General features: G+C 35.5%; 4 protein-coding genes across 4 annotated transcripts; 2 read left to right on the forward strand and 2 right to left on the reverse strand.

The window, feature by feature from the left end:
• On the forward strand, positions 8,370-9,061 carry LOC104710786. The gene is made up of 2 exons (XM_010427439.2): positions 8,370-8,647; positions 8,718-9,061. The coding sequence occupies exons 1-2, from the start codon at positions 8,456-8,458 to the stop codon at positions 8,955-8,957; spliced, it is 432 nt and encodes a 143-aa protein (XP_010425741.1). The 5' UTR covers positions 8,370-8,455; the 3' UTR covers positions 8,958-9,061.
• On the reverse strand, positions 9,320-9,851 carry LOC109126613. Its single transcript, XM_019230317.1, has 2 exons — positions 9,500-9,851; positions 9,320-9,427 (listed from the first exon to the last, which is right to left on the reverse strand). Exons 1-2 carry the CDS (start codon positions 9,815-9,817, stop codon positions 9,350-9,352), a joined length of 396 nt encoding a protein of 131 aa, XP_019085862.1. The 5' UTR covers positions 9,818-9,851; the 3' UTR covers positions 9,320-9,349.
• Positions 9,926-11,285, reverse strand: LOC104715132 (uncharacterized protein At3g43530-like). The gene is made up of 3 exons (XM_019229895.1): positions 11,183-11,285; positions 10,206-10,952; positions 9,926-10,117 (listed from the first exon to the last, which is right to left on the reverse strand). Exons 1-3 carry the CDS (start codon positions 11,210-11,212, stop codon positions 9,926-9,928), a joined length of 969 nt encoding a protein of 322 aa, XP_019085440.1. The 5' UTR covers positions 11,213-11,285.
• LOC104710787 (uncharacterized protein At4g04775-like) lies at positions 13,971-15,234 on the forward strand. Its single transcript, XM_010427440.2, has 2 exons — positions 13,971-14,136; positions 14,230-15,234. The coding sequence occupies exons 1-2, from the start codon at positions 13,996-13,998 to the stop codon at positions 14,518-14,520; spliced, it is 432 nt and encodes a 143-aa protein (XP_010425742.1). The 5' UTR covers positions 13,971-13,995; the 3' UTR covers positions 14,521-15,234.

The following is a 23,390-nucleotide window of genomic DNA, read 5'->3' on the forward strand; positions in this document are numbered from 1 at the left end:
AATTTGGAAAAGGACTGAGTGGGGTCATCGTTCATAGATTGAGTCACTTTGGCTGGGAAGTCTCCAAAATCAAACGAGGAAATGGGGATCATGCTTGATGTGTAAGCCTTTGTGAAATAATCTTGAGCTAAAACTCCTATGTCGTTATCTCCCGAGTGGATAACATTCATATCATCCTTTATACTAGTAAGATGGTTTTTTGCATATCTTGTTAAAGAATGTTGTATTCCGATCTCCTAAATGCATCCATTTATTGTGACTTTTATTTTTCCAGTAGTATTCTTCATCACGATAGGCCTTGCTGAGCTGCAGTTGAAGTCGTGGAATGGATTGCCTCTGGATTCTATTAAGACTACTCATTGCTTGATCCAAAGCTTTTGAGAGATAGTCTATTTGTTTTGCAGAGTTCACATTTGCAGAATGTTTTTTCCTTGCCATCGCTCTGCGACATGAATTTATTTGATCACAGATTGTGTAGTAGCCCTTAGTTTTACAAGCATTTCATCCATCTTCAACTACTTTTTCAAACTGATCTATCTCTATCAACCGTTTGTCAAAATGAAAAGGCTTTGTTGTATTTGATTGAACATGACATAAACGAGTGTAAAGAGGTTTGTGATCCGAACCATTAAATTCTAGAAATTCCACTTCTGCATTTGGGAAAAGTCCGCTCCATTCAGAGTTTACTACTACTCTATCTAAGCAAGCTTTGATACTGTGATTCCTTCTTTCTCCCACCCAAGAAAATCTATCCGCCCTCGATTTTAAATCAGCCAAATCGCAACTAAATAACATTTGCCTGAATCTTCTAAAGGTCCATTCCTCTCTAGTTGGTCCTCCAATCTTTTCAGTATTTGAGATGATCTCATTAAAGTCTCCTGCAAGCATCCAAGGACCATTCCTTGTACTTCCTACTGATGTTAAATAATCCTATAAATGATATCTTTGGGTAGGTTTTGGGTGGCCATAAACACCAGAAAAATAGAAAGATTTATTATATATTGTGATATGAACGTCGATGATACGTTCGTCCTAAGAAATCTTGGACAAAGCAACATCGTTCGTCCACATCATTTTGAAATCCTAAAACAGAAGCAAAGTTGCATACAATATAAAAATCGTTCATCATTTCACACAAGAAAAGAAAATGTGTTTTAAATATACGACATAAACGCTTTAAACGAGATTGAGTCAGCGGCGCATAGATGTCCTGACAATTCCAGAAAGGGATATTCTCTCAAAAGGCGATTCTCAAAGCGATGGCCGGAATTATCGGCGACCACCTCCTTCTCCGATTTAGAGTGTTTTTCCGACAAACTGTCCTGATTATTATAGTTGGTTTGGCGGTTTCAATCTGTTACAGTTATATGTTGACAGTTATGTGTCTCCGATTTTACCGAGACATAACCGTCAGAAAAAACCGCCATGGCCGATCCTATATAAATCTTCTTCTTCCTCTGTTCTTACTCACACAATCCTCTCTGTTTCATTGTTACAATCCGTACCACAGTCCATCATGAATGTTAACATTCAAAAAAGTCTCCAAAATTTGGATTTAGGAAGCAACGATGCTCCAATTCCTATACCACCAGAATTATGTTCTCAGGCCGCTTTTTCAAACCGCTTCTCCCTAATTGTCACTGCTGTTAATCCCAAAAAGCAGAATCTCAGAGCCATTGTTAGTCACCTGCCAAAAATTTGGGGTTTCCCTAATGCGTGTCGTGGGCGAGTCTTGGGAAATGGGAAGGTTATGTTCAACTCTGAATCTAGTCCTTCAAAGAGGTTCCTGGTCTTTCAATGATTGGATGCTGACTGTTCACCGCTGGTTCCCAAACATAACCGATGATGAATTAAAGATCTTTATATATTGGTATCTCCTATATAATATTTCGGAAGTACACAACTTCTTTTTGGTAGACTATATAATAATTATAGGTTATAAAATTATAGTTATTATTTAATTTATTAGTTGATTACAACATAGGTTATATGGGTTGTTTCCTTAGTTATACCGAGATACACTTAAAGAGAATATCCTAAAGAATAATACAACTTAAAGATATAAATTTTTAACAATCATATAATGATATACCATATATACTGTTAGACAATTAAAGAAAACAAATATAATAAAATCTCAGAAATTAATCACGCTTAAGCATGATTACCGATTAAGCAAACAAAATAAGATATTACCTAACACCCTTCTAAACTTTTAGTATAAATCATTGGCATCTCCATTCACCGAAATACACCATATTCATACCAAAAAAAAAAGTTGTTTAATGTATAAAATATTCAAGTTTTAGTAATAGTTATTCTTTTAAAAAATAACTATTCAACTAAAATTTTGATTGAGTAACGGGCGAAAATTTGAATATTTAAATTTAATTTCATATAAACTTTTAAAATAATTTAATTTGATATATTTTAAGATAGTTTCATCTGATATTTTTAAGAATATCATAAATATATGATAGATCAAAAATTTAAAAATTATAAACACTCTAATTTGATTTGTTATAGCACGAGTTAATAATATGTCACTATAATATGAAAGATTTCCAAGAAATATGACTTTTTGCTAGAGCACAGGTTGAAATTTCAAGAATTATGTTATCTCGGATTAAATTAAAGTTTGGAATGTTGTTGTTTGGTAGACTTTCTCGGTTAAGATGATTTTGACAAACATACGTTACATATTTAGTTCTAAAATTAATATGTGGTATACTATGGGTTAAGTCATAGAATTAACAAAAGAAAATACAATATATAATTTTAAACACTAGACAAATCAAATAAAATTAACAAATAAAAATTAATTTTTTTATCACACAACTTAACTCGCGGTATGCCGCGGGTAAAAATCTAGATCTACTAGAATAGATCTTACAAAATAGATGTTATTTTCATAAGTCATATTCAGCATATGATTTCATGGCATAGTATTCCATCCAAAAAAAAATAAAACAAATAAAATAATCACATATATGATGTTTTGAATAAAAATTACAAAATAAACAAAATAAAGTTCAACCCGTGCTCATATTCTAGTATGTATTAACCTCGAAGACAATGCATACGCATAATAAGCCATACAACGCCACAATGGATGCACAACCTTGATCTACTCATATATATGAGTTGTTTAAAATGAGTGGATCATTCTCTTCTTAGCTGTGAATACAACTTCAAATCTGAAACAGAAAACCTAAACTTTAATATAAGAACTTGAAATTATAAAGAACTAGATTTTGTACCCGCGTTTTGAGCGGAATTTTAATTTAAAATATTTTCTATCAATATAATTTTTTGAGCAGAAATTTATATAAACACTATTAACTATAATTATTTCGTCATTATCTATGATGTACTCGTTGAATTTTGACATCTACTTTTTCTCAAAACATATATTGGATTGTAAATTGATTTTCAAGACATATTATAACTATTTTTTTTTATTACTATCTTTCAATACACAAATTTGGATAAAAGCATTTGATTCAATTTATGAAATATCAATTTTTTTTCTTTTTGATCATGTTATAAACTAATATTTCACTTTCTATTTTATTTTTTTTGTTTATTTTTTTTGTCAACCATTAGGCCACAACTGGCCGGCCCATTAGCCAAATCCCTACATTCGTAGGAAGCATGATTCAATTCCTGGTGTGATGGTGTCTTATACAATTGGACTTACCACTGGCCACTGCACTAAGGTCCTGTTTAAATTTTATAAATACAATTATATAAATTTTGTTTTATTCTACCATGAATTTTAAATTTACTTTCATTCTAAAACTCATTAACACATTTAAAATTTCAAACTATGATCAGTTAAAATAAAATTTGAATTATATTATTACCACTAATAACAAATTTATAGTATTGTTTTCTTATTTTAACATTTCATTTATTTTAAATAATCAATTTTTTTATTTATTTAAACTTTCTATTAATTATAAATAACATAAATATGCATTACATGAATATTTTAAGTTTATTTTAAAGTAAAAGAATATAATGATGCTTAGGTGGATGGATGCTTAGGTGACAGAATGAGAAGGAAGAAAAACTAACTTTATAGATATAGATTCAAATTTATTTTTAAAAATATTATCCAAATCTGTTTTAAAATAAAATATTGTATTGACGTTCAATTATTTTTCTTTTTTAAAAAGATCAAGATATCCAAATTTTTAGTGTGAGAACTAAAATCTATAAATTCGTAAGTTATTGATCGGTATCCAGATACCGCAAAATTCTAAGATATTTGAGTATGTCCGGATCTCTAGTTGAATATGTCCTGATCCTAAATGTTTTTGTTTTTTTTGTTTTTTTTTTTTTTTTTTGTGTGTGTAAAGGTAGGAAAAGAAAAATGTTTTCAGGATTTCAAGCAGAAAAATGAAGCACACAAAGCATGAGTTCGTCTTTTAGCAAAAACTTGAAAAGCAAGGATATGACATATGAGATTGCTTACGAATTAGGGAATCTTTCTTTAATTATTGTTTTCTGTTGAGTGTTTTTCATGGTAATTGAAAATAGTTGAGTAAGAACCAAAACTAATTGCTATCAGATGTCACAACAAATGATGAGGTATCATTTATTTTAGGATTGAAACAAATGATGAGGTATCATTTATAGAGACGATGACGATGAAAGGTCGTTATCACAAAGACACAAACCCATAAGTTTGTTCAAATAGGAGTAAACGTCTCAGAAGTCCTTAAATTTTTTTGACAAATCTCCTATCTCCCTCTCTATTCTTCATACCCCCACCTTATTCAATAATACTCGATGAGACGATTTTACCCTTTTTGTTTTACTGAATTAGATTAATATTTTTAAATAAAAAAAAACAAAAACTCTCAAACCCAGCTTCTTTCGACCCGAGAAACTCACCCGACCTCTCTCAACCCAGCCGCCGGCGATTCTTCCGTCGTCGGAGCTCCTACTGCTGTCGTTCTTCACCAAATCAAGTTGCATCAAGTTGTTCTTCAAAATGCAGGTGCGTTACTTCACTTTAGAGTTGCTTTTGGTTGAATTTGTTTTTGATTTGTAAATATAGAAATTCAATTGGATTTAGATCGAAGAAAGCTTAGCACATTGGGTGTTTTACAAAGGTTTATGGGTCGATTGAGCTATCTATTAGATAAGAAAGGGATTTGGCTTTCGATTTCAGTGAATTAACTCGATTAGAACTCGTGTACCATTCGATTCGATTTTGATAGGAGAGAGAAGGTGGTGAAACTGGTAATACTGATATTTTTAGTAAAACTAGTAAAACTAGTAGTAGTACTAATTATGATTTTTTTATATTGGTTGGTTTGGCAGGATACAATATGCGAGAACGTCAGCCTACATTTTAAATATGAAGGACGCATGTATAGTATAATGTTTAAGAGGAATATAACATTGTTGATGTTAAAAGCAAGGATACAGAGGAAGCTTGGGTTTGTTGAAAGTAACGTTCAGTTGCAGCTGAGCTACAAGCCACTACTGGTAGAAACATTGGAGCATTGTGAGCTTAATGATGATGAGGATGTTAATGTTTATCTAGACTCCGTTAATTATGAGAAGCGAAGATGTATGTTGTTTGTGAATGTCATCCCTTCTGAGCCTCAGCCTGAGCAAGTTCCCATAGTGCCCATAGTGCCCACAGTGCCCACAGTGCCCATAGGGGACCAAAGTTCTGTTGGTATGAACTTTGAAAACCAACATGCGAAGGATGGTGAAATCGGACCTAACGCCATTGTTGTCTACGTAGGCAAAGAAAAGGCTGTAGAGGGTGATTCTAATAAAGAGGGTGAAGCTGAATCACGTGATGAAGGTGATGAATATACTGAGCCACGCCCTGTTGTAGAACCGTGTAAGTATATTGAACCATGGGATGACGGTTTGGATCTGACTAAACTTCAAGAATTTCCAAACAAGAAGGCATTGCAAGATGTGGTGGATAGAGCTTCATTCGCTAACTGTTTTAGTTTTGAAATAGTAAAGTCGGACAAGGTGCGTTATGTGGTCAAATGTCCTAAAGAAGGATGTAACTGGGGTTTACGAGGTGGTAGGATTCGAGGTACAGATATTTTCTCGATTAGAAGGCACAACAAGATGCATACATGCTCTCGGGCTAGTCAAAGTTCAAGCAATAGTAAGAGGCAAGGCACTCCACAATTAGTTGCTTCTCTTTTACATGGTGATTATCCAGGGCAAATGGAAACTCCACCTCCGAAAATTATCATGGATCTTGTCAAGACAAAATTAGGTGTTGATATATCATATTCCACGGCGTTGAGAGGGAAAAATCAAGCTGTTACTGATTTGAAAGGTAGCCCAGAAGAAAGCTACAAGATGCTGCGATGTTATCTGCACATGTTAGAGAAGGTTAATCATGGTACAAGATCATATGTGCATTGCAATGAGAATAATAAATTCATGTACTTGTTCATAGCTTTGGGAGCTAGCATTGAAGGATTTAAAGTCATGAGGAAAGTTATAACTATGGATGCAACTTTTCTAAAGAACGGATATAAGGGTGTTCTTGTTTTTGCGTCGGCTCAAGATCCTAACCGTCACCATTATCCCTTGGCGTTTGGTGTTCTTGATGGTGAGAATGATGCAAGTTGGAATTGGTTTTTGGAGATGTTGAAAACCGTTGTTGGGGATTCTTCTGAAATAGTATTTATGACTGACAGAAATACAAGTCTCATAAAAGCTATAGCTAATGTGTATCCTCTGGCTCATCATGGTTTTTGTATATGGCATTTATCCCAAAATATGAAAGGTTATGCTCGTAACGTGAACAAAGACGTTGTTGCATGGAGATTCATGGAGTGTAGTAGGTTTTACACAGTGGCTGAGTTCAACATTGCTTACGCATCTTTTACGACAAGATATCCTTCTGCTGCCAAGTATCTTGAAGAATCTACCCAGAAAGAAAGATGGGCACGATGTGTTTTTCCAGGAGATAGATACAACCTAGACACAAGCAACTGTGTTGAATCGTTGAACAGTGTATTCAAAGATGCAAGGAGGTACTCCTTGATACCCATGCTTGATGCAATACTTAAAAAATTCTCTGAATGGTTTAATGAACATCGAAAAGATGCTGTGTCTGGATCAGTCGCAAATAAATTGGTGCCTTTAGTGGAGAACTACTTACATGATTTATGGGCAACTGCTGAGAAACTAAAGGTGATAGAGCTAAATGGTTTCGAGCTTGAATACAATGTCATTGACAGTGACGGAAAGCCTTATTTGGTGAAGTTGCGATTGAGAAGTTGCAGTTGTAGGTTTTTCGATATACAAAAGTATCCTTGTGTGCATGCATTGGCGTCTTTCATTACATACCAAAAATATGGAGGTAAGGATTTCGAGTTACATGAGTTGTGTTCTAAGTATTATTGGACGGAGCTGTGGGCAATTGCATATTGCAGGACAATTTATTTAGTACCTGATAAGTCTCGATGGGATGTCCTAGATGACGTCCAAGATATGGAGATCATACCTCCGAATCGGAAAATAAGAGGGGGAAGAAAGAAAACAAAAAGGTATGCATCTGCTGGGGAAAAACGACCAAAAACTCGACCTAGGACGCAGAATAAAAGGCGCCGGAGACAAGGACTCCAATGGTTGTTATTTGGAGATAATGTTCATGTTTGATTCACCTCTTCATGTATCAATTGTGTTTGGTTTGATACTTAATGTAAAACTTGGTTTGAAACTTAATTTGAAGTCTATTAATATTTTCTTCTTTCAAAATATGTGTATATGAGAGAGTAGAACTGGCAGAACTGGCAGAACTAAGATAAAACTGGTAAAAATAATAAAATTGGTACTACCTAAAATCAATACATATTGTATAATACATATTGTATAGTATAAATGTTCTACATAGGTTTCTACTATAAATGAATAATTTTCGAAAATATACCAATTTTAATTTATTTATTGAAGAATCTCAACAAGTGTTTCCTTACACTTTTAATGTCACTTTGTAAATAATTACCAAGTAAGCATGAAAAAAGTTATAGAATTATAAGTTTTAACTTATGAAGTTGCAAAAAGCTTGTAATTGTATGTTAGTTAAGTTTAATCAACTGTAAAACTAAAAAAAGTAATGCTAAGGTTTAGTAAAACTAATTAAACTGAGAAACCTCTAAAGTACAACTATTTGCAAGTTTAGTGCAACCGCATTACTCGGTAAAACTGTGTGTGAACACACAGTGTGAACGCACACATCTTTTACACGTGGCCAGAATTGCGTTTTTTCTTTCTTTTTTGACGATAGCATTGCGTTTTTCTTTCTTTCTTTCTTATTTTATCTTCACTCCAGCTCATTCTCCATTCTCAGCCATTCATTCATTTTCTTCTTCGAAACCTAAAGTACACCGAGTCCTCCTTCTCTCATCTTCAAAGTCGAAGATCCTAGATCTATTTCTCTCCTTCTCAAACTATGGAACAATTTGAGGCCGACCCATACTATGCTGATCAGAAGAAGGCGAGGAAGTTACAAGCATGGCGAGAAGCCATAGCCGATGGTGATTTTGGCATGCCTCGAATTTGCCCATGTGGCAAACGAATCGTCAATGAGATCTCTCCAACAGAAACAGAGAAAAAGAGATGGTTTACTTGCGTTAAGTATAAGGTAAATTAAATTGAATCAAATACAATTGAGATACCTGATTTTGTTAACTGTTCGTTGATATAATTTGCAGGATGATGGATTGCACAGGCGGAAAAATTGGGCTGATGCAATTGAAGAAGAAACCCAAACCTTAAGGAAAGATGTTGATAACCATTGGGAGAGATTGAAGGAATTTGAACCCCATCATACTAAGATCTATAATTTGCAGATGGAGCTTAAGGAGAAGAGTGACGAGATTGCCAAACTAAAGGAGGAGTTGGCGTTGCTTACCACTCGAGTCGATCTCCTGGATAGGTTGTGTTTCGATTGATATTATCTGAGTCGATCTCATTCTACGTTGGTTTAAAACTTGTTGAATCAGATTCTGTTTCTTATCTTTTCCTTGAATTCTCTTGTTGAATCAGTTTCTTATCTTTCATGTGACTTCTCTTGTTTAATCATGATGTTCTATGTGACTTCTAGGATTATGCCTCCTTCTTGAATTGAATCATGTTCTATATTTTTCTTATATGAATTCTCTAGTTTTTGTTTAGTTTTACGTAGTTTTACCAAAAATACGAATGGAAAATCCAAGAAAATAACGTAGTTTTACATAGTTTAACTAGTTATACCAGTACCAATCGCAAATCCAACAAAATAACGAAGTTTTACATAGTTTTACTAGTACTACGATGACAAATCAAAGAAAATAACATAGTTTTACTACTTCTTAGACCTTTTCCTCTTCGTCCCTCTCCCTCCTTCTTGCGAAGTACTCGGTTGCTCATCAGCTACAGGCGCCTGACATGAAACCAAATTTTGTTAACACCTTCTAGTATTATCAAGTATTACTATAGTATTACGAAGTATTACCTTTGGTTTCTCTTGCTCTTTCACATATACTTCCAACGGTTCGATCCTTTTTTCAAGCCCATCAATCTTCGCCGAAATGTTATCGAACTGGGTTTTCATATCCTGCTTCATGGTCCTTAGAAGATCCACCAACTCAATAGTATCTTCTCTCGGTTGTTCATTGGCGACTATTTCCTCATTCGCATCGTTTTGTCCTGAACGAGTAGCCACATCGGCTGTGTACATCTCCTCCAAAAGTACAGGTAGTCCTCTACGAAGGCGCCACATCCAATTGGCAACAACGACATCATGGGTATCCTCTTCCTCAGCTTCTTCCATGATTAAATCGAGAAGAGGAATTTCTTCATCATTATGAGGGATCACACTAGCAATTGCCTGTGTAAACGACCTACTTTAGATACATTACAAACCAATTTATTCAAATGATTAATAATGGCAATTGCTAGGATAACTAACCGTTGTTGTACCAAGTGTATCACCAATATTCTTTAGAGGAAAACCTTTCTGACCGGTCCTCTTAAATTTCCTCCTGCACATCCTAGGACAACTTGCATCCGCCTCAGGAATTTGGTCAACGTAAGTGTTCGCCAAAATTGGAACTGCCTCAAATAGTAAAAACTACACAACAAAAGAAAAAAAACTAAAATCAGCTTCACTTATAAGAAATATCAACAATGAGAAAACTTCAAATTTTAAACTAACTAACCTCCAATGGAATACAGAAACCTGGAACAGGCCATAACGCATTCTCTTTAACCACGACCCCATTAAAATGACTCATTGTATGGGAAATCTCTTCTAGCATGTTCTCGAATGATAATCTCCCCCAAGGAAAAGACACACAAAAACCTAGATCATTCACTGCGCTTACAACAAAATCATCGATACCCATTGCATCTCTCCCCGAGTCTTTTGTATAGCCTGCAATGATGCTTCCTAAAAAGTAGAGAACCGCCATCTTCAACCTATCACGAGTACGATCTGGTTGCATTACCAATAGGTGTCTCCTCACATCTTCAAGTGTAATCTTTTTTTTTCGTAAAAAATATTTCCTTCGAAACACGGTACCGCCGGCTTCCTTGTAATCAAGTGGATAGCACCGACAATCTAATCCAGACATCAAAGCATGTTCTCTCAGACCATACCGGATTGGAACACCATTCACAACAAACCATGCTTCCTTCTTTTTTTCGATTTTAGCCGTTCGAAGTAAGAGCATCCACATTCCCATAAGCTTGTGGTTTGGTTCCCTTGGCATGTGAAAAATGTGCTTGAATTGTGGATGATTCTCAAACCAATCCCTCTCAGAACTAGTTAGTGGATGCTCTAATTTATCCAGCGTTTTCAAAGTTTCAAAAATATGACACCTAGTCGATAGCTTGATTTTCTTGTTGTACTGGCTAGGCTCGAAGTGCATTCCTAAAGGTTTCATCGCTTCTGTTTCCTCCGATTCCTGCAACAATATCAGTTTTATATGAGTTATACCAATTATACAACAACTAGTTCTACCAGTTCTACTAGTTCTACACCACCTAGTTGTACCAGTTCTACTAGTTCTACACCCAATAGTTGCACAAGTTCTACTAGTTCTACACCAATAGTTGCACCAGTTCTACTTGATCAATTTCAAATTCCAATGAGTTTTCAAATTCCGAACGAATGACACAGACTTGTTGTACTTACACTTGCATCGTTGTCCTCCTCGTGCTCCATCTCACTTTCGCTTGTACTCCTTCTCGAGTTACCTGCCGAGTTCGAACTTCCCTCCTTATCTTCTTCTTCTTCTTCTTCTCCTTCATCGTCTTTTTCTTCCGATTCTTCTCCTTCATCGTTTTCTTCTTCCCCTTCATCGTCTTTTTCTTCCCCTTCTTCACAATCTTCTCCTTCATCGTCTTTTTCTTCCGATTCTTCTCCTTCATCGTTTTCTTCTTCCCCTTCATCGTCTTTTTCTTCCCCTTCTTCACCTTCTTCTCCTTCGTCGTTTTCTTCTTCCCCTTCATCGTCTTTTTCTACCCCTTCTTCACATTCTTCTCCTTCATCGTTTTCTTCTTCCACTTCATCTTTTTCTTCTTCCCCTTCATCGTTTCCTTCTTCCCCTTCATCGTTTCCTTCTTCTTCTCCATCGCTTGATTCCACAGAAGTAGATCTCTCGTTATCTCCTCCTTCTTCATCATCTTCTTCTCCATTACTTGATTCCGGAGTAGCGGATTTTGCTTTCTCTACTTCGTTCGCATTTTCTCTTCCGACCACCGGATTGGGTTCCTCCAAAACTCGACTTTCACTTTCTTCCGCCACCGTACTCAAAGCTCTCTCTCCTCCTACTGTCGCCGGACTCAAACCCGACACACCTACTTCCGGCGAATCGGATTTTGCTTTCGAACCACCATCTCCTTCTGAGATCTTCTTCTCTTTCAAACGCTCACTCCTCCTCCTCACAAGACCCCCCCTTGTTTTCACCATCTTCTTACTCTATTTTTGGTTGATTGAATGAAAACGAGAAAACCCTAGTTCTACAGTTTTACCCAAATCGATTCGAATTTCCGGAAGAAAGAGAAGAGTGACGAGAGAGAGAGCAGTTTTGTTTTTTAAAAAAAACTGATTCAGTTTTTTTTGGGTTTTAGATCCGATTCAGTTTTTTGGTGGATACTACTCAGGTATTTTTTGTAAATATCTAATTTTTCAATGGACAAGAGTGTAAAACAACACATTCTCGATTTAAAAAAAAAATCAAAAATAAATGCCAAAAAAGAGAGGGATTTTTGAGATTGTCAGAAATGTTTTAGGGAGTTCTGAGACGAAAACTCGTTCAAATAGCCTCATTTGATTAGTAAACAAAACATAGAAGATGATTGGTAGAGACTTTTAAAAGTTGTTGTAAAGAAAGGGCCTTTTTGCTCAAAAGCCATAGATTTTATTTTTAAACGATTGATTGACTAGTATGACTTTAATTCATTTCATAGCCGTGGCCCGTGGTAAGGCTTTCGCTCAAAGGCCATATAAAATGTGGCCAGTGGAAATCGTAGAGTTTCGTTCCTTCCAAATGTGGTAGGTCGCAGTTTAGAGAGGAGGCTGAGGAGCAATTTAAAAACAACAATGGCTTGACGCTGAGGTGGATTGCGTTGCGAGACAAAGCTCGTCCAAATTGCAGAAGAAAAATGACAGGAGAAGAATAGGTGACCATGAGACTCCACAACGGAGGATTAGAGCACACAAGGATTAGGAACAGTTGGGTAGACAATTTAGCATTACTAACAAAGTGAAGCAGGCACATTTTTTCCTTTAACTAAAGTCACGTATTTGATTTGATGAATGTGTAATGGTAATTTTTTTTTTTTTTGTGCGCTATACTATTAATTGGTATCAAATATCCATGCTAAACAGACCTAATTTCCTACATATTAAAAAAAAATTAATATCAATATTTTAGGAAAGTAAACAATCTGGTATCCCTAAATATCTTAACTACTATAAAATCATAACTAATATATGGAATCATTAAGTTGATAATCTCGTAGCTTGATAATATCAATAATGCAATAAATCCATTTATAGCAAATTCTTATTTTACATTTATTAATTAGAAAAAAATAAAATTAATGTCTCTCTTTTCAATTGGTATTTTCGTTTTAATTAAAAAAAGACTTATACATAGGTTGTTTTAATACTTTTTAATTGATTTCCAGATTCTATGGATGTTTACAGAATTACAGTTAATCAGATTGCTGGTTTATTGGTCCCTCCGAAACCAATTACATAGATATCTTAAACACATTAGACATTAAAATATTAATATATATATATATAGATAAGTAGTTTATCATCGATCTTATTATATAATTAGATATTCACTTGCGGTATACCGCGGGACTATATTTATTAAATTAAAATATTTAAAAATTAAATTCCATTTATAAGTTTTATATATATTCAGTTTTATAATTAGTTATAATCCATAATCACCAATTTTCTTTTATATATGTGGAATGATATAATTTTAAACAAATCATATGCACGTCTATTATTGTTATTAGTTAAAATAAAGGAAAAAAGATTGTGAGCTACCTGAAGTATGGCGGAATGCATGGCCACACATGCCAACTATGATAAAGGACACTCAACTACATCACCTATATGTATTGCATGGTCACATGTATGAAGTATATGATGTTATGTGCTCAACATCATACACATAGAATCTCAGTTTACCGGATCATTTACGCCGACGTTGACCTACCATTGACTCGTCGGAACCGAAAAAAGACCCGATCAGATTTATTGACCCGAACCCGAGACCTGACCCGGTTCAGATAATTGTTGGGTTTAGTTTTTGGGCCGAAATTTAATTAAAATTTAGACCCATTAAAAAAACCCTGAAATTGATTCCATCGTTCTCTCTCACAAGTGAAACACGGTTTCTCGAAAACAAAGATATTCGAGTCAGTCGCTGTGAAAGGTCGAGTCGACTATTAGGGTTCTTAGTGTTCATCATTTCAAAGATGGAATTAAGCTCGGGATCCTCCAGTAACAGCAGATTTGGGGGGCGCAAAGTCTGTGATTGTGGATTGCCGGCAAAGATTTTCAAGTCTAAAACGGCAAGAAATCCACATCGAAAGTTTTATGGGTGTGAGTTGTACAAGGTATGTTCTTTAAGTGTTATTAAGAATGTTTAGGTGGTGAGATTTGTTGATTAAGAAGTCTCCAATTGAAGTCTCCAATTGATGTGTCTGTAGGAAGGTGGGAACGCTCATTGCAAATACTTTAGGTGGGTTGATGAAGAAGAGGTGAAAGGCTGGCCGAGACAAGCGTTGGTAGAAGCTGAAGCTGAAATTAACGAGAAGATTAAGATGATCAGTCAACTAAAATCGACAATTAAGGAGCTTCGTGGTGATTTGGAGAAGAAACAATTGGAGATATCATCAAAGAATGCTGAGATGGAAAGAATTGTGTATCGTCAACGCATTGTCATCACTGGATTGACAGGATTGCTTGTATGTGCTGTTGGAGCCATTGTTTTTGGCTGAGCATTGTTGTTGTTTGAATGAGCTTTGGTTGTAATGTCTTCGGTTAGTGGCTTTGTAATGCCTTCGGTTAGTGGCCTTGTAATGAATTTGTTGTTGTTTGTATGAATTTGGTTAGTGAATTTGGCTTTTGGTAAAGAATTTGTTTAGAAAAAGAAGTAGAACACTTGAACAATTACCAAATTAAGTGTTTAAAGTAACCAAATACATGCTCAAATTGACCAATAATGTATCCAAAAAACCAATCTGACCAACCTAACATGTCAACAATGTATCCAAAAAACCAACCTTACATGTGCCAATTACCAACCTAACATGTCAATAATGTATCCAAAAAACCAACCTCACATGTGCCAATGACCAACCTAACATGTCAATAATGTATCCAAAAAAGCAACCTGACATGTCAATATGTCATCCGATTAAAGTATGTCACCAAAACAGCCGATTAAAGTATTTAACCATCCAAAAAACCTTCTACAAATCAGTCCCTCATCCAAATAGCATCCTCTCGACCCAGCTTCTCTGTGGTGCGGATGAAGAAACATCTTGCACTTCAGGTTCTTCAGCTCGATGTCCAGCTTCAGGTTCTTCAGGTCCAGGTGCTTCCATTGCGGCAAATGCTGCTTCCATTTCAGATTGATCTTGAGCTTCCAATTGACCCGGTTCTCCATTTAATCTTATTCTCTTTGCCCTGCTCTCAGAAGACTATAGAAAGATATATAAGAAAACTACTATTAAAACATAACCAAAAGGAATAGAAAGATATGGTAGAGACATACTTCATGTGGACACCGTCTTGAATTATGACCCGCTTCACCACAGAGACCACAGTGCATAACTCTTCCTTCCCGACCAACTTTCTTGTCAGATTTCTTTTTGCGTGGTGATTCATTAAGACCTTTGATCCTTGCCTTGCCCTTAGGTCTCCCTGCAGGACGCTTGTAAGGCGGTGCAGCAATCCGTGGTCTTCCAGAGTCCTTCCAGAACTTAGGACCATTGACAGGCCTCAATCCTCTCCTATATGTCCCTTGCCATTTCTCAGTCAAGTAATAGTCTGACATATAGTCTTCTACCTCGTAATTCATCTCTCTGATCGCACATACAGCATGACGACATGGGATACCAGTCAAATCCCACTTCCTGCATGCACAAGTACGCGCACTCAGATTCACAAAGTATCCGGTGCCAAACTCAACAATCTCAAACTCGCCTCCTGTGCTTGTAATCATGGCACAATATTGAGCTTCATCACATGATTTCTCCAGCTCTTTTCTTGCTTTTTTGTGTACTTTGCAGTTTCTTTTGCAGCAATAGTGGACCTGGTGGCAACCCTTTGCATAGCATCCCACCTTATCAGCTCTAGCATCTGGACAAATGGCTTCCTCCTTGCAATTTTCAGTGTCCTATTATATGACTCGGTATGATTGTTGTGAGTATCCGCACAACAACAACCAACCCGAAAGAATGCTCTGCACCATGTACTTGGATCCTTCCTAAGTAGAGTTTGGCAAGATTGAGGATCAAACTCTTTGAAAATCGCCAAATTCTCCTTGTAATCAGCTTCATTGAAGCTGCTTGCAACTCTCCAGAACAGTGGCTTCAACATATCTGCCTTGTTTGATTTCTTCAAGGCAGAGTAGATGTGTCTAGCATAAGCTCGATGCTCTGCCATTGGTAATTCAGTAGCAACTCCGTGAATTAACCCTTTGTGCATATCCGATATGAGAGTGATGTTCTCACCCAGCCCCAACTCCAAGTCTGCTTTAATCTTCTTCACAAACCATTCCCAATTGGGATTGTTCTCACAGTCTACCACGGCCCATGCTATTGGAAAAATCTGGTTATTAGGATCCCTTCCAACAGCAGTAAGCATCATCCCATTTGAAGAGTTCTTCAAGAATGTTCCATCCAAACCTATGACTGGTCTGCAATTCTGCTTCCAAGCAGTCCTCAACGGCTCAAAGCAAATGTAAATTTGGTGGAATGCCTCACGACCATCAGCTCTTACTACTGTGTTGATCTCCACTGTAGTTTGAGGATTAGACCTAAAAGAAATCAAAAACTTATTAAGACAACCACGATAATAAACCAAATAAGAAATAAAAAATAATAAGACTAAGGCCAAAATCACATTAACTTACGTTATTAGATGAAGTTCATAGTCTCTTAATCTTGCGAACTGCTCATCACATTCGGCTTGCAGCTTATCAAATACACGTCTTCTTGCAACTTTTGCCTGGTTTGGTGAGATAATGATGTTGTACCTCCTCTTCATCTCATCTTTAATCTCTAGACCACTCATCTCTGGATCCCTCCTAATATCTTCAAGGAATAAATCAGCAATGACAGGAGTCTTTACAATTTCACATCGTCCTGTTGGATGGCATTGATGGTCGTAGTCATAGGTCTTCACCATCCATTTTCCGATAGGGTTCTCCACAGCACAATAAATTTTCCACCCACAGCCTTTTGCTTTACACTTTGCACCAAGCTTTTCCTTCTCCCACCTATCATACACAACATTCCGCCTAGTCTTCAATACATACTTGATCACATTCTTCTTAAACTCACTCCCACTGTTAAACACTTGCTTCAAACTAAACACACCATCAAGTAAACCACCTCTCTGCATCCTCTCTGTTTGTGCTTCCTCATCCCCAGATTCATCATCAGTTGCTGGATACACATCATCTTCATCCGGTATCTGCTCCTCGTAGTTTTGGTTGTTGAAAATTTGTATGTCCTCCTCAACAACCTCAGCCTCCTCGTCAACAATGTCAGCCTCAACATCTGACTCTGATGATTCAGATAAACATGCCTCCGAATTCTGACCTTCATCATTATCATCACACGCGACATCCTTGACAAGTTGTTGTGTTTCTTCTGTGATCTTTTCTCCTCCAATAGCCGTGTCTTTATTTCCAACCGCTCTTGTGTCTACACCTTCAACACATTCTCCTACTTCCTTCTCAAAATAGATATCTACTTCTCCCATCCATCGTCCTTTTGCAACCAATTTCTTCTTATTGGCATCCACATTCTCCCACAGAGGCTTCCTATCAGATAAATCCTCAAATGGTAGCTTGTACCACATCTTCCCAATGTGCTTAATTCGCTTCTCAAGCATACTCATCAATACATCTTCAAAGATTGTGACAGAATCCACCTCCAAAGTACAAACAACTCCATCAACGTAGTTTAACACACCATCCACCATCTTGAATTCCCCAGAATGGTGACATTTCACCTTTACAGATATTCTCGCACTAAAAAAAAAAAAAAAAAAAACGGGTCAAAGTCAAAGTTCCCGATGACTATTTACAACTCTATGAGACAATACAACTCAAACAAGACGGCAAAACTGCAAAATCCCGACACAAACACGACGTGTCTAATTTTTAATTGACAATACCACGAGAAAAGGAATCAAACAAAAAGTTTCTTCTTTCGAGTAATAAGAAAACCCGAAACAAACCCCAACAACTACACGACAACATCCCAACATCCCCACTAGTTCAGACCCGTGGCATATGTTACCAAATAAAAAGAAAATTGAGAAAGTTACCTCATCTGAATGAGAATTCAAACCCTCACTCTGACCTTTTCTCGATTTCAACCAATACAACAGATTCTGTTGCAGATTCGATTCTTTTGTCGAGTAAAACCTAGATCAAAAGGAGATCTTGTTCTTCGCCTCAAATGGACAAAAGTGAGAAGTGAGAACGATGGAATCGATGTTGTTTTGATGGAATCAATTTTAGGGTTTTTTAATGGGCCTAAATTTTAATTAAATTTCGGCCCAAAAACTAAACCCAACAATTATCTGAACCGGGTCAGGTCTCGGGTTCGGGTCAATAAATCTGATCGGGTCTTTTTTCGGTTCCGACGAGTCAATGGTAGGTCAACGTCGGCGTAAATGATCCGGTAAACTGAGATTCTATGTGTATGATGTTGAGCACATAACATCATATACTTCATACATGTGACCATGCAATACATATAGGTGATGTAGTTGAGTGTCCTTTATCATAGTTGGCATGTGTGGCCATGCATTCCGCCATACTTCAGGTAGCTCACAATCTTTTTTCCTAAAATAAAATAAGATAATTTTATCAATATTTGCTTGGAAAGATAAATTAAAAGATTTTTTTTTTAATCTACGCTCTTTGAATAAAAATATTATTAAAAGTAGTCATTTTCTAAGTTATCAAATTACAAAAAGTCGAAACTTCATATCTACTAATTATATTAGTTTCATCAAAAATAGTAAATTAAAGATAAAACAGGAAATCAAATAAACTAAACAAAAAATGGCTACAGCAATTAGAGAACTATACACGGAAAAAAAGAAAATTCTTATCCTTAGGCTTCCATGTATTTTATTCAATCTCATAGGAATAACTGAATTAAAACTTGTTTTTGGAATTGATGATTAATTCTCAATTTTTTCAAGTTTAAGAAATGTTATATTTATGTTTTTGGAAAGTTGCGATTATGGAGAAATAATTGTTTTAAAAAATTGGAAACCTTATCATAATTTGATAAATAGTATATTAAAATTAAAAATATTTAATGTCAATGGCGTGATTGTAAATAGGTTTGAACTTCAGGATTTATTTCATAAATATCTCTAAAAATGTATATATAGAAGCTTGATGTCAAAGTTAATCATTAACGAGATCATAAGACATGTCAATTGTATCGATAAGATATCGACACGTGTCCAGATTACTGCTTACCATGTTTGAGACATGTGTCAAGTTAACGATCTTAGATTTTAACACATGTCTAAGTTAATTGCTAAAAAAGTTAAAAAAATATTTACCAAACAAAAAAACTAATCCAAAAAAAAGAAATATTTACCTATCGCCGTCAAGAAATAGAGCATACATGTCAATTGTAACGATAAGATGTCAACACGTGTCCAGATTACTGCTTAACATGATCGAGACATGTGTCAAGTTAACGATCTTAGATTTTGACACATGTCTAAGTTAATTGCTAAAAAAAAAGTTAAAGCTAAAAAAAGTTTAAAAAATATTTACCAAACAAAAAAAACTAATCCAAAAAGAAGTAAATATTTACCTATCACCGTCAGGAAATAGAGCATATGTCTTATTATATAAAGATGTATATTAAGTGGTATTTTATATCAAATCAAAACCTTAAGTACGCTAGAAAATTATGAACAACAAAAAAAGCAAATACAAACTATGCGAGATCAGAAAACCTTGCTAACAAAAGAAAACGGGGTATCATGAGTATGATTGAAAAAACAATTGCAGATGAATCTCATATAAGGCTGGATTTAACTACTCTTCATATATGGGTAGACAAACTAAATCAATGTGTAAGTAAAATATTTATATACTGCTACACATATATCTTCTAATACTTCCACATATCTCACTATTTTCACATCTATGAATAATAGACATCATATTATTTTAAAATTTTCATTGATGTTCATTGTCTAACATAGTTTTCCAAAATACAGGGTTCCCACGTTACAACTTCGCAACTTAGACGATGGTAAAGATTATTCTTTTATTTGTCTTATACAATTTTGGATGACGAATCTACGTACTATCAATATTTTTTATACTTTCTTTTTAATATTTTAATTTAATTATGTTGTAGTATTTTTAGATTTTAGTATATTATTTAGTGAAATTTGATTTTCTTATTAGAAATTCGTGATATTTTAAAATAAAAATGTCTATATTATTTTGAGCATGTTTTTTTTTTCAGTTAAAGATATTTAAGATCTTTATTTATTTATTTATTTTGAAGTATTTTTAGAATTTTTATTTTTGTTTATATTTTATATCTATAAATTATCTAAGACTCCTATATCACCGTGGTTACAATTTTTTATTTTATTAAGTGTCTTTTAATTTCTCAAATTTTATTGGGTTGGTCAGAAACTCATTGCAATCATGTAGATATTTTTTCCTCAGCTTTTCATCCAAAATATAATTGGACTTGAAACACATATTTTAGTTGTGTATATAGATATGATGGATGAGATATGAATGATGATGAATGAATGGAGTGCAGAGTGTTTCAATTCCCCTTATGATGTTGCAGCATAAGAGGTGTCAATCTAATCTGAGTGTTTGCAAGCAACCAGGATGTGCATATATGCCTAAGTTAAGCCAAGTGTGAAGGATATCTATCACTAACAAACTATTGATGAAATGTAAAATGCAGAAAGTAAAAGATACTAAGATAGATGCTAAATGTAAAGAGAACAGACTAATCAAAGCTAAGATGAAACAAGAACAGAAATAGAAACTATAGTAATGCAAGTAATGAACTAATGCAAGACAAGTAATGAACAGAATACTAAGTGAATGCAACAGAAATGCAACTAAAATGAAACAGGAATTGAGACAGGACAAACACAAAGCATAAACAAGAATTCTGGGGATGAGCTCGAGCAAGAACTCAATCGAGTGTAGATCGAGTACAGGGTCGAGCTGGTCAAACGTGAGAAACAGAGCAATGCAAGCAAAACAGAGCAATACAAAAGCGAATCAAACAACAATCAAACAACAGGATTTAAGCTAGGAAATCAATAAACAAGGAAGGTCTTAGGGATGGATTCATGGGCAGGACTTTAGATTGTGGTTATCTAACTTAATCACCAAACCTCAATCAATATGAGCTAATCTCTAGACAATGATCTCCAAGAACATGTAATCCACTCTCATGGCAAAAACAATCAAACTCATATATTTCTAGGCTTGTTCTCACAAAGCAAAGAACTTATACAAGCAAGCATTAAGCAACAGATCATCTATAGTAAATAATCAAACAAGACATCTAATCTCTTAGCATGCCTAATGAAAATTTATAGATCTAGCCTTATCTTTGCACTTTAGACATTGGTGTGATGCTAAGAGGCTTGAGATCAAACCCTACCCTCTCGGTTATAGGATCAGCATTAAGAATATCTAGCCTAGAAGAGATCTAAAACAATCAAGCTTGACCAAATCAAACAACCACAACATCCATCCAGCCTAAACCATCCCTAAGAGCTAAGGAAACTACTCACAATCACACATGATGAACAACAAAGTCATAAACCCAGAAAATAACGAAACTTGCATCATTAGAAAGATAAAGCAAAGATATACAATATTGAAGAAGGAATCAAACTCGAATTCTCAATATTTTGAAAGTTATGAAACCAACAAATATGAAGAATCTCTTGTTTTTCTCCTTCAAGGAGGTACAAGATCTAAGAAAATAAAAGTGCAAAAGCAATAATTCCCAAAAGGGTAAATACTAGGTTTGAGAAATATCTAAATAGCTGGACTCTTTGGTGGCTGCAGGGTACAAGGCCTTATATAGTAAAAAGAGTGGAAGCCATAAAAATGCTAAAAGACAAAATAGCTAGGCGGCTCGGTCAGCTCGACCTGGTGCTCGGTTGAATTCTCTTTTCTTCTGCTCCTTCCACTCGGTCGAGTCCTTCTCCTCACACGGTCGAGTGTCTGGTCAAGTGGGCGGTCGAGTGGAACTCCGGACCTTGGTTCTTCAGCCCTAACTTCCTTGCTTTCTCCTCTTGATAGCTTCACTCCTCTTCAGCATTGCTTCCATGCTCCTTAGGCTCCAAAATCACCTGTTTATGCAAGAAAAGATGCAAATGCAATGCAACTATACTCTAATGCATGAACAGTCCTAAAGCTATGCAATAATGGTCAAAATGGATAGCAAAAGATGCAAAAGATGTGAATATACTAAGGGAAAACAGGGTAAAATATATGAACATCATGACTAAACAGTTTTAGTGGTTAAACAAACTTTCACTACAAATTTTAGTGGTGAAAAGAAACTACGTCAAAGTGAAAGTAATGAGACAAAATTTGTTTAATTTTTTCACAGATACATTTAATAGGTGGTGATAAATAGAGTATTTTAATAATAAAATATTTTAGGGTGTAAGAACACATTATTAGTGATAAAACATAGAGTAAAATTGTATGTGGATGCTAATAAGATGACGTTTTCTGTGACCTCCCCGTTTAAAAGAATTGATTTGGCCACCTATGTCACCAAAGTGCACTTATCTTTTTGGTTAAGGGTCTTGAGAGAACTCCAGAGTTAAGCGTGCTTGAGCTGGAGTAGTCTCAGGATGGGTGACCTACCGAAAAGTGACTGTTGGAACTGTGCAAGTGAGGACAAAACACAGGGAAAGATCATGTGGTGATTTGTAGGGACGGTAACAAGTCTTTAAAGCCTCCCAGACATAGCAAACCGGCCGCTGGATATAGATGGACTCACGGGCCTAATTATAGAGGGCCACAAAGTTTAAAGATGAGGTTTTGTATAAAGATCACTAGTCGAGGTTATTCTAGTGCTGGGAGAGCACAAAAAAGAATTGTAGCAGAAGAAGTAGAAAAGAGCAGTGTGGGACGACACCACACATTAATGTGGATTATGAACTTCTGCATAGTATTGTATATAAGCGTTACAGATGATTTAAAAAAAAAAAAAAAGTTTGTCGTGACAGTGGATGTAGGCTGTTTATAATTTGAAGTTGTCTTAACCCGAATGGGAATGGGATGGTGAAAATGGAGATTGTTGGTGGATTGCTGCAGACGACTAGCAGTAAGGAGGAGTAAGGAGGCAACTTGGATAGTTGTAGAGCAGGATGAGTCAAGACGAAAATGGTTGAAAAAGAAAAAAAGTGGTTGATTCAATATTGGTGTTTTGGGAGAAAGATTTAGAAAATGGTTGTTATTCTAAAGGGGAAAAAATGATTGAAGAAGAGAAAAACGCTAAGCCTACAACGTATGAAGTTTGATAGGTGGTATAGGAATCCACTAAATATAGCGAAATGGAGATCACTAAAAACTATGAGG

This window comes from Camelina sativa, chromosome 9, assembly GCF_000633955.1.
Source record: "Camelina sativa cultivar DH55 chromosome 9, Cs, whole genome shotgun sequence".
Lineage (NCBI taxonomy): Eukaryota > Viridiplantae > Streptophyta > Magnoliopsida > Brassicales > Brassicaceae > Camelina > Camelina sativa.

Coding starts and splice junctions, on each gene's coding strand:
- LOC104710786 (XM_010427439.2), top strand. CDS start 8,456: ATGGAACAATTTGAGGCCGACCCATACTATGCTGATCAGAAGAAGGCG. Junction 8,648..8,717: donor TTACTTGCGTTAAGTATAAG/GTAAATTAAATT, acceptor TATAATTTGCAG/GATGATGGATTGCACAGGCG.
- LOC109126613 (XM_019230317.1), bottom strand. CDS start 9,817: ATGGAAGAAGCTGAGGAAGAGGATACCCATGATGTCGTTGTTGCCAAT. Junction 9,428..9,499: donor AAGAGCAAGAGAAACCAAAG/GTAATACTTCGT, acceptor GTTTCATGTCAG/GCGCCTGTAGCTGATGAGCA.
- LOC104715132 (XM_019229895.1), bottom strand. CDS start 11,212: ATGGAGCACGAGGAGGACAACGATGCAAGT. Junction 10,953..11,182: donor AGGAGGACAACGATGCAAGT/GTAAGTACAACA, acceptor ATATTGTTGCAG/GAATCGGAGGAAACAGAAGC. Junction 10,118..10,205: donor GTTTCTGTATTCCATTGGAG/GTTAGTTAGTTT, acceptor TTTGTTGTGTAG/TTTTTACTATTTGAGGCAGT.
- LOC104710787 (XM_010427440.2), top strand. CDS start 13,996: ATGGAATTAAGCTCGGGATCCTCCAGTAACAGCAGATTTGGGGGGCGC. Junction 14,137..14,229: donor ATGGGTGTGAGTTGTACAAG/GTATGTTCTTTA, acceptor ATGTGTCTGTAG/GAAGGTGGGAACGCTCATTG.